This window comes from Rhopalosiphum maidis, chromosome 2 (assembly GCF_003676215.2).
Source record: "Rhopalosiphum maidis isolate BTI-1 chromosome 2, ASM367621v3, whole genome shotgun sequence".
In the NCBI taxonomy this organism is placed as follows: domain Eukaryota; kingdom Metazoa; phylum Arthropoda; class Insecta; order Hemiptera; family Aphididae; genus Rhopalosiphum; species Rhopalosiphum maidis.
Window position 1 is genome coordinate 76145074 of NC_040878.1, and position 18228 is coordinate 76163301.

At 26.5% G+C, this 18228-nt stretch overlaps 1 protein-coding gene across 1 annotated transcript in view; it reads left to right on the forward strand.

The window, feature by feature from the left end:
* The first annotated feature begins 3946 nt into the window (after positions 1–3946).
* The window catches only part of LOC113551696 (DNA-binding protein D-ETS-3), a 53001-nt gene continuing 38719 nt past the window's right edge, over positions 3947–18228 (forward strand). The window contains exons 1-5 of the mRNA XM_026954094.1: positions 3947–4617; positions 8914–9074; positions 9242–9462; positions 12397–12468; positions 15773–15850. Of these exons, the coding sequence (XP_026809895.1) occupies positions 8923–9074; positions 9242–9462; positions 12397–12468; positions 15773–15850 (523 nt within the window). The 5' untranslated portion in view covers positions 3947–4617; positions 8914–8922. The remainder of the gene's footprint in view (positions 4618–8913; positions 9075–9241; positions 9463–12396; positions 12469–15772; positions 15851–18228) is intronic.

Here is an 18228-nt window from a genome sequence, read left to right on the forward strand (position 1 = left end):
CACCCATGGCGCATTAATTTCAACCGTACCTCTCTGTACTGCGTATCGTCAGGGCAGTACATAATAATAAGATTAATATTGTTGTATTATATGAATATTGTACGACCTCGGTGGTTGTACTTTAACCCCGCCGACATGAAGATGTTCTATATGTATATATATCTACATATTTACATATGGTATCATATAATACATAGGTAATAAACACAATGCAAATATCTAACGTCCACATTGTGTAACGTTTAGTTTGGAGCTCGTAAAACTAAAACCCAAAGGGACCTTTTGAGAAAAGGATCGATTGTGTAAATGGTTAGGTTAGGCTATATATATATATATATATATATATATATATAATTTGATAAAGCGTAATCTTAAATTTTGAGCGAATAGTTTGCGTAAAAAATACACTTACTATATTATTATGTAAGTATACACTATATGGTATGTCATAGAAATTAGAAATTCTTTTTAGTAATGTATATTATATAATATATTGTTCACCATTATTTATTGTTCATCCCATACTCAGCTGTCTACTCTGATCGTTCATAAAATGGTTGTGTATTGTGTATATACACGTAGGCTAAGTGCGTGTATATGAGTATATATTTTATACATAAAATATAAATATAAAGTTATAATGTTTATACACCAAATATAGGTATAGGTTTATAGGACGGTTGACGAGTGCATACGTCCGCTCGCTTTCATTATAATGTAGGTACGGAATCCCAATTAACGCGGCAACAACATAAACTACTTAACTTTTTTTTGTTTAAAAAGTGTTGTATCTTTCTAAGTATGGAGAACTTATTTCATATTTATAGGCGGTATAAGACAACGAAAACTTCGTTGTTATTTTACGTGCGTGGATTCCGCGTCTCTGATTTATAACATCGTTCTATGAAGGAAAAATGCAAATTTTATGAGTATAATATGAACATCTCATTTACGACGTTTATATAGCGAAGGAAATGTCAGTGCGTATGAAAGTATATGATTTATACTCTTTTTCCAAAAATACATTAAAGTTATAGTGCAATGGTATGCTCTTTAAATAATGTGGCCATAAAATGCAATATATAATATATATATATAATATTATATTATTAACAAATGATTTAACGTTATAAACCTAAAATATAACAATCATAATATGGTAAAACACAATACATAAAACATAACAACGAAATACGTATATAATTGATTATTGTTCACGGAATAATATCGTAAGCAAAAATATATTTATGAAGGTAATAAGTACTAATTAAATTAAGATAAATTAAATCAGATGACAGAAATGGATATCAGACATTATCAATATAGGATCATATTGTATTGTAACATAATATTAATATTATTCATATTATATCATATATTAATATTATTCATACAATATAACATCAATCTAAAATGTTATTAAAAGCCTCTCAACAGTACTATATTATGTATAGGTAATTAAATCATATATTTTAGGATTTATATAAACTAATTATCTACATTTTAATAATTTTACACTAAACACATAAATGTACAATTTTCATTTGTTATCCCTTCGGAATAGATAATCAGCACGATATAATATCACAAACCAACTATAGGACTGCATACTGTACAAATTAAAATGTCTATTGCAGAATGTGAGTAGAAGTCGTAAAAATACGACAATATTATGTAATTTCTAAATACCTACACGAGTATCAGAATTCTCAGAAAATAATAAGATCCAAAGATAAAAAACCAAAAATTATTAATTTGGCATCCAAAAATGATATAATTGTTTAGTTATTTTGGTATTTATTATCACATAACTTAACTAATTTATATTTTCTTAGATATATATTTTTTTTTATGTTGAACTAATAATTTTGCAGTATTTAGGGTTGGACAAGATACTCAAAAAAAGAAGAATCATGATACATGTATTTAGTGTATCTATAGATACAAGATACAAGATTGTGAATGTAAAAAAGATACAAGATACATGATATTTTTAAAATATAACTAATTTTATTTTGTTGACTATTAAACGTATACACTATACACTAACCATTGGGGTATCTTAATTTAATTTATGTTTTTCAAATTCTTTTACAAATTTGTTCGGTAATTTTTTTCGTTATCAATAATTTCAGCTCAATGTATGCCTGATGGAAAATGTTTCATACAAATTTAGGGATCCGCAATGAAATTATTTACAATAATGCAAAATATTATATGTACAAAAATATATGCATCTATGGCACTATTGGCACTCAAAGGTTAATAATACACACACATACACACACACAAAATACTACAATTATTGTTATATTGATTTTAAGTTTCAAGTATCCTGTAAATCGAATTCAAATTTCTTGGTTGGTACTATTCACTATTCAGTATACAAGTGTTTATAATTATAGCATCTTTTATCTTTCGGCAAAATAAGATAACTGTGATAATACTTGATACTTTAAAATTATGTATCACGATACAATAAGATATAATAGATCTACTATTTTATCTTTGATACTGCCCCACTCTGGCACCGTAGCGGTATTCTGAATGAGATTTAAATATTGAAATATTGTAAAAATATATAAAAATGTTAATTATATTATTATATATTATAATATGAACACTATATTATAGTAAAAAATAATGACTATATTGACTACCTATTACAATATTTTATACAACTCGGATGTTGAAATCTGCTCAACACTAGAGAGTGACGATCGTTTAAAATGATTCGACAGTAATTATTGGTCTAAGAAGGTATTATGCCCAAAAAATCAAGGACAAAACTATTAAGGAGCCGCTACACCAGCACTTGTTTCGTCTGTCTATCTCCCACATAATATAGAAACAAAGATACTGTGTATTTCCACGATTACGACTCTGGTTCAGTTTAGGGCAAAAGCAAGCACTTATTATATATTTTATAAAAAAAGAGTATTTCTTGTGCATTGACCGGATAAATTTTTAACATTTACATTTTTTATAAATATATAAGCATGTTTTAATTTAAAATAATTTTGATTATTTTTAACCATTATAATAATTTATTCAAAATTGTAAATATTAAAAATCTATCCGGTCAATGCACAGGAAATACTCTTTATAAAATATGTACTAAATGTATTTGCCCTAAACTGAACCAAAGAGTCGTAATCGTGGAAATACGGAGTATCCTTGTTCCTATATTATGTGGGAGATCGACAGGGAAACAAATGATGGTGTAGCGGCCCCTTAAATAATCGTAATAATATACCAACTCAAAAATAAAAATAAAATACTTATAAAATACATTATTTACAATTTAAAAAATATATATTCATATATTCCTCCAACTAGTCCAACTCCGTATCTAATACAATATTAATATAATAAGATTATTATATCCACAAACGCATATACCGTTCTACGTATGAATATCGTTGTCGAAACGATATTTTCTCTTTGGTAACGCTGCGGAGCGACACAGATAATATATAATATATACATTTAATAATAATATTAATATTATAACGGTGGCCCTTTATCGAGCGCCATTTGTACGGATGATCCTATTTCGGCGGCGACCGCGGTGAGGTGCAACGGGTGGAAAGGGGGCGTAGGATAGACGTGATGATGGGCCGTGCTGTGTAGATGGGTAGATAGGTTGGGGGGAACTCCACGGTGAACGGAAAGGGGGGTAGCGCGCGTCACCGCCGCCGCCGACGCCTGGAGAATCCCTAGCTGCACCAGAAAAAGAAGGACAATGTCATCCGGCGGCGGCTGTGGGGGTCGGCGGATAACTCGGCGTACGACGCGACGCGCGTGCGCGCATCCGTTTCCGACCAATCGGAACCGCCGGGCGTATCGTCGTCGGATGGCACTCCCCACCCCCCGAGCGCGCCACCGGGACGCCAGTTAAATTTAATTATCGGATCATTATGTAGTCGTACAGGCCCGCGAGTTCGTCTGATATCGCGTGCAGACCACCGCCGCCAGTGTGGATGTTCGTCTATATAGTGGCCGCGCGCGCTTTACCTACGATATCCGAAAAATCGTAAACATAAACGATATAATATCATTATCCGCTCACAACATACACCTACGACGAGTGCGCCGCATTCCGGTCGTTGTCCGTATTTTACTACGGTATAATATTCGTTTACAATCGCCGTCAAAGGTCCGCGCCGCGGCGGCCTATTCGCCGCGCGATTTCCGACTGCTGCGCTGCAGGTAACGAGTGCGCGGTTTCGACGAGACGGGAGCCGCCGGAACATTGACTTCCGAACAGTGTGTCCGGTGCGAAAAACGGTGGTCCGGTGCCGGTTATCATAACAATAACAACTGCAATAACATTATACAGTCGTATCTATTTCGTATAACATAATATATACGTATAACTAAATTGTTGTCGTCTTCGTCGTTATCGTGTCTAATCGGAACCCCGGCGACCGTGCGGCAGTCCGCGGTGGTTCTTCAGCGATATTTTTAAACTTCCAATTTCATAAAAAATTGCTATGTTTTTTTGGCGATTTTTTGCTCGTGACTTTTTTTTAAAATCCATTTGTTGACGGTCGCACAGATCACGTGTGCCGCTGCTAATCGGAAAATCATATTTTTTCAGACGATTTTTTACAGGTAAACAACTATAATAATGCTTATTTATAATATACGCGTCATATGTAATATTTAGTATGTTGTAGCACGTCTAGGACTTATGAGTTGTGTAGTTTTTTTTTAAACTATGTTGGTTAAACATTAATTAATATACCTATATGTATATCTGCGTTTAAAGATATGAGTGTAAACATAGGCGTAAATTGTCTTTGTTAGAAGGGGGAAGGGCTAAAATTATAAACATAGAACAGGCCCGCAAAGGGCTTTGCCCCCCGCACCCCCTATATAAAAATTTTACAATTTTATTGTAACATTTATTATATATAAAATGTGTATAAAAACTACAAAATTATTTATTTAACGGCATATAATACGTACATTTTTATCGTTGTCGTTATAAAATATTAACGTATAGATCAATCATTTTAATTTTATTACAAATTTATAATACAAAATTCATACATGAAGCTTAAATGTTCACATAATACATACTTATCGTATATCCTAATTAGGAATTATATGTTTTACAATTTATAATTTTTTCTCATAAATAACCTTAAATTTCTTGAAAAACTTTTTAAAAATGTAGGGGGACTACTAGAGCTGACTATATATAAATCTAATACTACTATAGTAGTATGCCAGTACCTACTTATAAATATTAGCTGCAGCTCTATACTATCTGAAATAAACAATATACATGTATTTTTGCTTATAAATGTATACGTTTTATTCGTGAAAATTGTGTAATAATGTAAAATTAAGTAAAAATTAAGTGATATTAAATATAACAAAATAAAGTTAAACTGATAATATGTGAAAAAATTTAAAATTTACTATATAATTTTACTTAAAATTTTAATAATTGTATACTGATGAAACTTAGACTGATTATAAAATAATAGAGTTGTTATATTACTACCTATATGCGAATATGTGAAACATTTACATTTGAACAAATGAAAAATACAATTTTATAGTCTTTAAATATGAATACTTATTATTATATATCTATACTAACTCATAAGTGAAAATTAGCATCGATCAAAACTATATTAAAAACCATACTATAAACATAATATAAGAATAATATTTAAGTTAATACCTATCCAATATATAAGTACATCAATTTATAGTAAACATAAACCTATTCATATTATATACTATATTATGTTTCTAGAAATCATAAAAATCCAAAGCGATTCTGAGATATCTTTTATATTAAATTTATTATAGAAAGAAAAATTTTTGTTTAATATATATAAAATAATATTATACATTACTAAATATTATGTAAAATCAGTAAATAAATGCTAATAATATTAAAGAAAGGTATATAAATATAATATATAATTTATATATTAAAAGGTATCATTATTAACGTTGGTACTTAGTACCTATACATACCACTATACCAGCGTGTTATATATGCAATTAAAAAATAATATAACTTTATATGAAATGCTATTATTGGAATTTATTTAACTATATAAACATACACGTTGCTCATTTGATGATCGATTTAAGTATCTATTATACAAGTATCTATAATATTTATGAGATATTATTTATTTTGAAGATTTTTACTGTTATTTATACGTTCTTATTTTTTACGCACTATACGAGTTTTTTTTTTAAATTTAAGTTTTTATTTCGATAATTTAGAGTATTTAGCTTGTAAATTTGGATTTATACTTAAAAATATTTAAATAAATATCAAATATGTTCTGAAATCAATACTATAAGTTTTAACTTATTAATTAGGTACTCATTCGGAGTTCAATTTTTATTTATTAAAATACTATATACGAACAATATTCAGTTTTGGAAAATAAAATTGATAAAGAAGTGTTGTCATTCTATAAAAGTAAAAAATATGAACATTTATAATAATAATTATTAATTGTGTAAAGATGTCAATTTTTTCAAAAATATTGCTTACACATTTTTTTGTAACATTATTCAGTTATTTTTAAAAGATAGTTGCGAAATGTTTTCAAAATAATAATGGTTATAAACATTTTAATAGATCATTTTATACAATTTTAAATATAATTCGTCAATAAACATTCAAACATAAATACGTTAAATATATTAATAAAAAATAAAAGATCTTATTGTATAATGGTTGGATTTGTTTAAAAGTACGACTTACACATCAGCTAGCATCACTCACAAAATACTGCACGTGCGGAGGGTGTATCAATATTATGCACAGGTCCAGGCGTCAGTTTTAATGGGGGATTTAGGGGTTGTATACATTAACGAATAACAAAATAATTATCTCATAATAAGTTAGTTGAGTTAACACAGTACAGATAATTCAAAAGTGTGAAGTTGTGAAGTTATTAATTTTAATATTACCTTAAAAATGGGAACATTACACTTTATAACAGGTTTTAAAATAATTGTATAGTAAATCATAATTTATTGGTACACGATTTAAATATTTTATTAAATATATATTATACATTGTAACTTATACCTAATATATACTTATAATTTGTAAGTATATATAAAGTATATAAGTATATATTATGTACAAAAAGTTTAATATTACAGATATATTTATATAATATGGAGTCTTAAACCCATAAAATATGTTATACTTACTGCCAATTTAATTTTTTTTTTCATTAAAATTACTTAGGTAAACTAATATTATTCATGCTAAAATTTATTTTATAAAATGCTCTGTGATAATGCAAAGTATTTGTATTATTAATTAATAATTTGAAACTAAATAATTGTACCTACACTATATAACAAATAAGTTATACGTCTTACCCATATTTAATACTTTTACATGCAAAATGTAGATATTTTAATTTTGGACAAATTCCTATAATTATCAACATTCTACATAAGAAAATATCGATTCAACAATCGGATAAAAAAATATTGTTGGGTTTTCCTAATGGATGTCCTTAAGTTGTTGTGGTCGAAACAGGTTATATTCTGTCGGCGGCGACAAAAGGTCGGAAATAGGGTTAAAAAATATTTAGCGCTACTTTAGCTGCAATCACACGTTTATTATTTATAGTTGAATAATATTTATATATATGGTTATTTACCCGGCAATTCTAAAAAAAAAAAAAAAACAAAAAAACGGTATACTAAAATATACCACACAGGAAAATAAGTTATGGTGTGGAAAGTTATTCGAAAAACTCAAGCCAATAAATTATAACGGCATGTAAGGACAAAACAACCCTCTAAACATATGCATACACTGACCCTTTTTATCATGTAAAAACCACGTACGTGTTTTGATTCTTTAGTTGTATCATAAATAGTATTAAAACAGTTGTAATTACAAATAAGGCAGTTAGTGAAAAAGGGGAGTATAGCGAATGTCATTATTATTTATGGTTTACCATGTTTATTACTATACAGTCATCATAAATACTAATTAAAAACTATTTAAGATTCTTTATCGATGTTTAAAAAGCTATTATCTTACTCATTTTTGTTTTAAAAAATATTCATATTTTTATTATGTTTTTAACACTAACAGTTAGATTAGATTAGAGTTAGCAAGAATGATAAATTGATAAATGTTTGCTTAATTTTTTTCGCCTACATTTAAAATTTAAATAAACTATTATCATTTTTGTATTTTTATAGTTATTTATGCATTATTGTAGTATCATGTTTAATTCATACTTGTTGAGATTTCTGAATGTATATCGTTTTATATTATTTACTTTACAGGTTCATAAATAAGTTATTAAAAAAGTCAACTATAAATAATTTATGTCATTGATGTATAGAAACATATAATTATTTTTTTCTAATGATAATATAAAACGTACTTACATGACTTTTTTCTAGCTAAATATTTCAAAAATGAGATCCTTCGACATTTTACTATTTTCAAATAATCGATCCGGTGCAAAGAAAATTCTTACGTTTTACTGCTTTTCTTCTAAATATAACTTTCCATCCATATAACTACACGCTTATTAATCTGTTGTTTAAGCAAAATTTAATTATATTTTGATATTTTTCTTAGTTGGTAATTTATTTTCAGTAGATACTCATCTTATATTCTAGGTGATGTACTACATTCTATTATTGAAATTATTTTTCTATTAAAATTGTAATTTTAAATTAGTTGTGTATCTATTATTTTGTATTTCTTATAAATATAATCCTATATTGCTTTTAACACTATTTAATCAACTTATTTATCAAGTAATTGAGTTATTCAATCCTTTTAATTAAAATAAATGTAGAATTATTAATTTTAAATTAAATCTATGCTGTCTTTCGATATAATATAATTAATTATTAAAGTTCTTTTTTTATTTTCAGTTATACTCAATGATGTACGAAAGCGCATGTTCGTACCAAAGTGCATTAGACCTAAAAAGGGTGGCGATGTCATCACCACCTAGTATAAAAACAGAAAACGATTGTCTTCCAACTACTACTCCACAATGGCCATCAGTAGGAGTGGCTAGTTGTGCTTATAGGTAAACACCACAATTTATTTACTTAATTCGATTAATTAGAACAGCTCTTTGAGTGCACTAATGCGTTTATAATACACTATATACACGTTTTATACTCGTATACTAAATACACTTGCACTGTGAACAAGTAATAATTTATTATTATTACTTATTTTATATTTTTTAAGGTTTGCATGTAATTCCACGTTTGAGCAACTCAAACAGTCAGTAGAAAAGGCAAAAGCTGCATTACAGGATCGTGGAAGTTACTTATCATCGTGTGACTTAGGTACGTCTCCTTTTTGTCCAGCAACGCCATCATCTAGGACGCCAGTGTCCACTCATCCAACTACCAATTCACTCGATTTATTTCAGGATGAACAAAATAATACCGACAAACGAAACAATTGTAAGTTTACAAACAGCAGTTAAAAATTTAAAAATAACATTCAAATATACAAACACCTATAACATTCTATAATATAAGTGCAATAAAAATTAATTTTTAAAACAAACTAATGCAATTCAACTAATGGTAAAAATAACGCAATAATTATTTATAGGTAACATAATAGCTATTTATTTTTAATGAATCATATTATCTATTTATCTATACCCAATAATGTATATCGTTGAAAATCTCCAAACAGTATACCCCATATTAAAATGTATTGTTGTTTCTATAGAAAATAAAGTTAAGAAGGAAGAAAACAGTTTCCATGGAAACAACTTTTGGTCGTTATCCTTCAGTGGTTTTGTGCTTTTGGCCCTCTGAGAAAAAATGGCGCATTTTGGAACAATTGCACTGAGTTCAAACACAATACATTATATACATATATTTTCTCACGGGGCATTTGGAAACGAATAGGAATGAGATAGTAAAGGGGTTCCCGGGTGTGGAAGAGGAGTGAATGAAAATTGAGTACATCCGTTGTGGCTTTTTAGCAAAAAAAAAAAAAAATAATAATAAAATAAAATAAGTGAAAACGAATAAAACGAAAAAAAGAAAATGCTTTTTAATGATATGCCAGGGACATCGGTTTTTATTATTGCAGTCCACTTCCGACGACCATATCAGACCAGGCACATAATCCTTTTATGATTATCATTTCCTTCCTTGAAAATTCATGGTATAATATAATATCTTTTTTACATACTTCAAATATTTTTTTAATTTAAAAAAAATTTAAAATATAGGTAATTGCCTAAAATATTCAAGCTTTTATTACACTTACGAGGATGATTAATAAATTTAATAAAGTTTTTAACTTTAATTTAGTTAGGTAATATTTTATTTATTTTTTTGATTTAATAAAATCATAATATATACTTCATACTACATTTTAATTGACGAATCATTACAAGTTATATCAAAGTTTGAAGTACTTATATTGTTTGTATACAAAAAATGTTTAAACAACAATTTAAAAACATATCAAATTTTGATGAATATTATATGTAAACAAACAACTTTTTGTTTACAATAAATATAAATGAAACTTAGATAACATTTGAATAGATTATATTATAGTATGTTAAATTTGTAATATATTTTTATATGCATATACATAATGTATTCGATAAATTATACATAATTATAAACAAAAATTACCTAGTTTAACTGTTTAAGTAATTTTAGGGTCTTAAAAGTTTAAAATTTATTTGGTAAATACTTAATTAAATGAAAATAATGTCTTGAAGCAAATTTTATTTCTTGTTATAAATGCAAGGAACAGCGAGAATAGAATCCTTTTTCTTTCAAATGTTTTATTTTCCCTTCTTTTATTTTTGTAAACGCTTTTGTTGTTTTTTTTTTTTTCAACACCTTTTTAGATAATTATTTTGCTGACGTAAACGGAAAATAATGAATACCCTACATAAAAAGAGGGAAAATTATCATTATAAACAAATATAGAAAAAATAACATAGACATGATAAAAAGAAGACCTCCGGACATTAATACCGATTCCAGGCGACGAGCCGCAACGATAGTATCCTTTTCCGGTGTTCCGGTTAGCTTTCCTGGTGCATTTTATTTGACACAAAAGAAATGTTATTTAACAAAATAAAATTAAAATATCTATTTAAAAACATTTTCCAGACGCTCATGTTTTATTGTAAAATGTGATACTTTTGAATAATTAGTAGAAAATATGTTTTCTTTCTAAAATTATTAACTAATGCGCTGATAACATACTATTTCATTTTAATTAATAACCATACTTGATTTATTAGTTATTTGTATTTTATTTGATTCGACCCTCATCATATTATTTTCTCTCGGCATCTATGTTATTAATATTTTCAATAACGTGCAGTTTATTTATTTTGATTTAATATTTAATGATGAATAATAATTTTTAATCACAAAAACAAATATATTTTGAATATAATTATATTTATATTCATATTACAAATAATAATATACTATATAGATAATTGACATTTAGCAGTTGCATATTAATATAATATATTATAGAAATATAGTATATATTATATACTCGTACTTTAGTACTCGTATATCATTTTGTAATTTTCATGAAAAGGTAATAAAAACCAACATCAAGAAATTAACGTAAATTTCAATTTTCTTGTACATATATGACATACTATTACAATATTATATATTAATATTTAAATATATAATATTATTAAATTTCGTTACAAAAACAATTGTAAACCGCTGTAGTCACTGAAGGAAATGTACATACTTGCTAATCTAATGATATTTTTGTGATAGAAGATCATAGCTTTTCTACTATAACTAAAAACGCTTTTAATTTGTATGTATAAAATACAATAAAAAAAATTAGAAGCAACACACAGATCTCGAAATTAATACGAATAAAATATTCTATTTATATAAAACTATGTAATTTACATTATTACCTAATAAATATCTATGTATTTATTTACCATAACATAGTAAGGTAACTAAATTCAAGGACAAGCCTCGGAAATTCTTTCATAACTTCCAAGGATACTTTTGACTTAAAAAAATAACTATTTGATATATTTTAGAATATTGATGTGAGCATTTTCCTGATATCTATAAACATACATGTACTCATATAAGAACATGTACGGGAAAATTAAAATATGGTAGTAAAATACTTAGGTCCTATAGATTTAAAATACATTTTTTAGTTAGGTATTTTTTTTTTTTGCTACCACAAGATAATTACTTGTGACTTGTAATGAATATGAACGTTCATCACTCATAAATATTTAGATCACACATAGTACATATATTTTCGTATTGCTAAAAGTATTGGTCACCATATGCATTTTATTTTTCTATGTATTTAATAAATAGTTACAATTTATTCTTTATTTTTTTTAGACATTGATTCATCAAATAGCAGATATGATAAAAGCTCTGGATTGATGCATTTATCATCGTCTACTTCAAATGGTAAAGTACATTTATTTCATATAGTAATATTTCAAATTAATTTTAAAAAGGATAATTATTATTTTATAAACGCAATTATAAAATATTTTATAAGTACTTAAATTCTACCTTTGAATTGAAATATAATATACACATTGTAAAACTACATTATTAATTTAAAAAAACATAATTGTATTTCACTATAATATCTACTACGCCCTAAGGTAATTTGGTCTACGCTACATACTCATATAAATAACTAATACCTAAGTAATAACGTAATATACATTATAATTTACAAGAAAGAAAATTAACATATGGGATCATTGGGAGCCAAAGATTAGGTTACTTAACCCAGTGGTTTTCAACCTTTTTTGGATCGCGACCCCTATTTTTTATTTTTTTTGTAATGCGACTTCTTTCAAAAAAAAAAAAAAACCGTTGTTTTATTCATCAAAATTTGATTTATACATTTACACATGTACTACCCAAATGATAGGTATAAAGGAACTGATTATTATAAATATTTGTGACTGAAATTTTTCAATTATACTTACGTATACGATATGTGTTACAAAAAATGTAATGATCTATCGATAAGAGTACGCTCCTCGGCATGCTATTGTATGGATATAGAACAAAATAAAAAATTATAACTATATTTTATTTTTAAATAATATAGAAAAATAATTTCGCCTATTTTTTTGGCGATCCCCAGGTTGAAAACCACTGTTGCAATAAGTGTTGCATAACTTATTTATTATTCATCAATAATATATAATTATATCATTATAGCTAGAGTATCTTGTAAATATATACATCACAGTTTCATTATAATACTGTAATTGCTTAATATACATATAGAGTTTATCATAGATTAATTTCGTTGATATGTTATATTAATTTAATTTTAATTAGTACCATAATTAGTATGCAATCTGCGGTGATGTATCAATTAAGTATTTAGTATGTTGATTGTTGATACAATGTATTCACGTGGTGGTTGTGTTGCATATAAATGCACTGAAACCAGGAAATCGTGTTTTACAAAAAAAAAAAAAAACCTTAAGTCAAGAATGTTTTGTTTTTTTAATGTATTTATTTTGATGATATTTATTATATTTTATTCATAATGAATATTGGAATTTCTATTTCTATTGTTTTATGAATTTATTATATACCTAAAATAGCAATATTAAATTATCAGAAAGAATGTATAAAAACGCAATTGTTGTAACAAATATTGAAAAAATAATACGTTTTCCACCAATTTTAAATAAACGGATTACGTCGAGTATAAGTTGGGTTCTGGCATATTTACTTTGAGAAAATTCAAATTGGTTTATTCTAACCTACTAGCAGTATTACTGTTAACAAAATTCAACCAACGATTGAACAATATTATATTTTGATACCTAATTCTTTGATAAAATTAATGAAATATTAAAATAATTTTTTTTCATAAAATTTACATAAATACACAACTCAGTTATTTTTTTCTGTTTTTTTTTTTTTAATTTCATTATAATGAAACTTAAATAAATAATTAAATTCAAAAAAAAACTTCTTTCATAAAACTTAATCGGGTCAATCCTTCACTGGTAAATCAAAGCATCTTTTCCGGTTACGTCATTATCTATAACATTCAAATAAAACCCTATTCTCATGGATCTAACTCGTATTTAATCTAAGCAATCAAAATATAGTTTTTAGTATCCAATAATTCAAGTTTTATCAAATAAATAAAAAATAAATTATATTAATACAATCTCATAAGGCGTTTGCTATAAATAAACTAAAATAACTTTAACACAAATTTTAACACTATTTTCAATATTATTTACCTATACTTGCGTATTAATACGACATAAACACAAAACAATCTCGTTATTGTCAAATAATATTGTATAGGTATCCCGAAAAAATTACATTTCAAAAATAATAATCTGTGGGCGGAGACGAAAAATATAACCCCCACATGGCTACATACACACCTAATATGTATGATATTGAATTATTTATTATAAACTATAAATGTAGCTGTGATGTTGGGTGAAAAGGGGAGTCGCGTGATCCCCCTCACCCTCTCCTCTTTGACGATAGTGTGTTTATCTTCGACGAAGGTTCGCTTTTACAATTTTACGGGAAGGGGAAAAACTGTCAACCCATCGGTATGAGGGTCACATGTTGTTACCATGGAAACTGTCGTCAGTCAAATGGCCGCCATCCCATACCGCCTCGCCAATCATTCCTATTCGGGGTTTTCTTCTTAGCATCTAATAGATTTTTTTCTGTTTGGCATTAAATTATAGTACAAAGTCAAGGAACGTTTTTATAATATATTTTTTCGTTGATTCACACGTTTTTAACAAAAATACTATTCAAACTTCTATAAACATAAAAGTCAAAAGTTTAACAGTAGCTAATGAGGAGCTCAAAATCATTTTTATTTGCGGAAAATCAGATTATCATGAAAACATTAATAAATAAATAATAGCCAAACATGTAGTAAACAAATACACAGAGTTTACAATATACAGATATCTAATATAAATTGTTCAAACAATTATTTACATAAGTAATAAAGTAATAAGTATAACACTGTTATAATATTTACACTATACAATTATGGGGTTTTCACTAATAATTTATGTAGAGTAGGTACAACAAATTTAATAGTATACGACTTTAACATGTATATGTTGACTATTTTGTACTTAATTATTACGTCAACTCAATCTCTTAATGTAGAATAATAGCGTTTAAAAATGTTGAGCAAAAAACTTATAAATATATGTTGTTTAGGTTATTAATTTTATGTAATTTTAAATACTTATACGATTTGATTTATCTCCTACTACTGAGCTATATATTAAATAAAAATAAAAAAACCGGTCTAATTACCAGCTGAATTGCCGCTATTCTTTGAGCACTCTACTATTAATTTATTATTTTAAATTTTAATACATATATACGTTTATAAAGCTACCAAATAATAAATATATTTAGCCATTAAGTACTGATTTATATATAATGTAATGCGGACCAGCATAAAACTATTGAAATAAATTGGTATATAACAATTATTATTCTATTAGATTTAAATAATTTAAAAAATATCATAATACTCATTAATAGTCATTAAAATAAACATACATTTTAACAAGTAGCCTGACTTATATATCTTATTTAATCTTTAGACTATAATAATGATGTAAAATCTATGTCCATATATTTTTTAATATTTTGTAAATATACTTATATTCTGTAACTTTGTTGATTAAAAAATATATAACTGTAATATTTTTTTCAATAATTTCTACAGGTTTATCTTCTGTAGGAAAATCATCATCGTATTTGCCATCATCCATATCAGAATCATTTAGATCGTCATCTAAATCAGGTATGTCATCAATCTGTTTGCGTTTGTATTAAAGATAATTCCATCAATAACGGTTTTATTTTAAATAATTTCATATTTTTATTTTATGTATTTAAATAATTATAAATGAAGAAAAATTAAATAATAAAAAAAAAAAATTTAAATGTATCATAATTCACATTAAAAAATATGCAATTAATTTCCGTCTTACAATTAATGGGTAGGTATATTATTATTATTAGTAGTAAATCATTTATATTCATAACATTTGTATGGGTTTTGGTATATTAACTAGTATTATAAAGTTTGAAATCAGTTCATATATAAATACATAGTACAATATAATAGTCTAGTCTAGTGAAAGTGGAACATTTTCCCTGAAAATATGTCTCAAATTTATTCTAAATATTTATATAACATAGTTTTTACAAAAAATATTTTATAAATAAAAACTAAATAATTTAAATTGTTTGAAGCAGAGCTAATATTTTTCGATTATGTATTAAATTTCATCAGGATTTGAACTAGGTACAAATTTGACTAAAAAAAATTGTTCATATTATAAGGTATTAAAAAAATTTTAATTCCTGTGTGGATGACTTAAGTATTATGTTGTATTACATTTTTAAGCTAATAAAAGCTTATATTTGGTAGAAATTTGAATTATCTAGTTTTTATATATAATTATTATTTTTTAATTGCAAAAAATGAACAAAATCTGTTGTCGTAAACTAGAGGTTACTTAAATATTCTTATTTTTCGTCAATTTTTTAGTTTTTTACAATGATTTCTAAAATGAACTAGAACTCCAATTTTCAACCAAAAACCAACCTCAAAGCTGAAGATTAAAACTTTTTTACTTTTCCTATAAAGCTAAAGGTGACGTCTGCAGAGAAAAAGGAAAACATATCGTTATTCCATTCAGAATCCTAAAACATTATTATATGCATCTAATTATTAGTGTATTTGGAAATATATAGGTACTGTTTATAATAATGTATATCAGTGGCGTATTTACGGAGGAGCGGGGGGGGGTGATATGGGGAATAGATCCCCGTTTGGTCTTTTTTTTAATAATAGGTTTAATAATTTCATACGTGTATTACAGACACACAGAATAAAATTATCGATAACGCTACAATTTATTATGATATTGAATATTGATATATTAAGAATTTGGGAATTTTATGGTTGATGCCCGTAGTCCATACACGACATACTATAGTTACTGCTAAATATGTATATGATTGATAACAATTCGTATCGTAAGTCGTAAAATGCTGTCAATCATCATTATTGTCATTTGTCAAATTCAATAACCTAACCTAACCGGCTATTATCATGCTTTTAATAACAAAAATGCGTTTAGTCGCTATTTCAAAACATATTGCAGGGCGAAAGGCCGAAGGCATATACCTATTTATAAATAGGCGTTCTAAACAATAAATTCCAATACAAATAATAATTAAATTTAAACAGTAAAATACGAATTATTAATTATTTTTATAATTTATTATTGAAATAGTTTATTTTAAGTCCAGCATAGTAATTCACTACTCATCATAATCGGAACACTCGCGCTAGTGCCAGTACTAGGCTGGTCGCCTGGTACACTATTTTTTACTGTTTTCGTCCTACATATAAAAATTTATATTTATCAATAGGTACTACATATTGTATTCTCATTGTTTTCTTGGTTTTATAAAAAAATTAATTACCTATGAATAATAAATCTTCAAAACAAAATAATACAGATTTATATATTTATGTATATAGGTACTTATTGATAAAAAGTAAATAAATGTTTAACATTTTTGAGAAACAGTGGTAATAATTTTACCCCTCCCCCTCCATGTCGAAAAAATTATATATGTTTATCAACGTGTATCCCACCCCTTGACAAATTTCTAAATACGTTACTGATGTATAGTATGCATAGTTATAATAAAAACTAGAAAGGTAATTTAATTTAATAGAATAACATAATATGCGCGCTCTTAGACAATATTATTATAACACATAAAACACGTACATTGTAATACAAACTATGTACTTACGTAAATGGCATTGTTATGAAAATAAGTATAGAATTATCCCACATGTCATTCACTCAGTTTTTGTAGCTGTATTTAAAGTAAGATTTATGAGTGTTTATTCATTTGTATCCAAAATTTCAGAGTTATCGAAACACGCAAGAAAAAAATTTACCCCTATTCTACCGCCACAGCAGGCTGAATATACATTAATATAATCGAAATATAGGCAGGTATCCGTGTATAATATGCAGTTAGTAGTAGAAAAAATAAACATTGATTATCGTGTTTACTTCGGTACCTATACACACGGGTGATGGCGTGGTGGCGTTTGTCTGTAGCGTGAATATAGGTATATATATATAT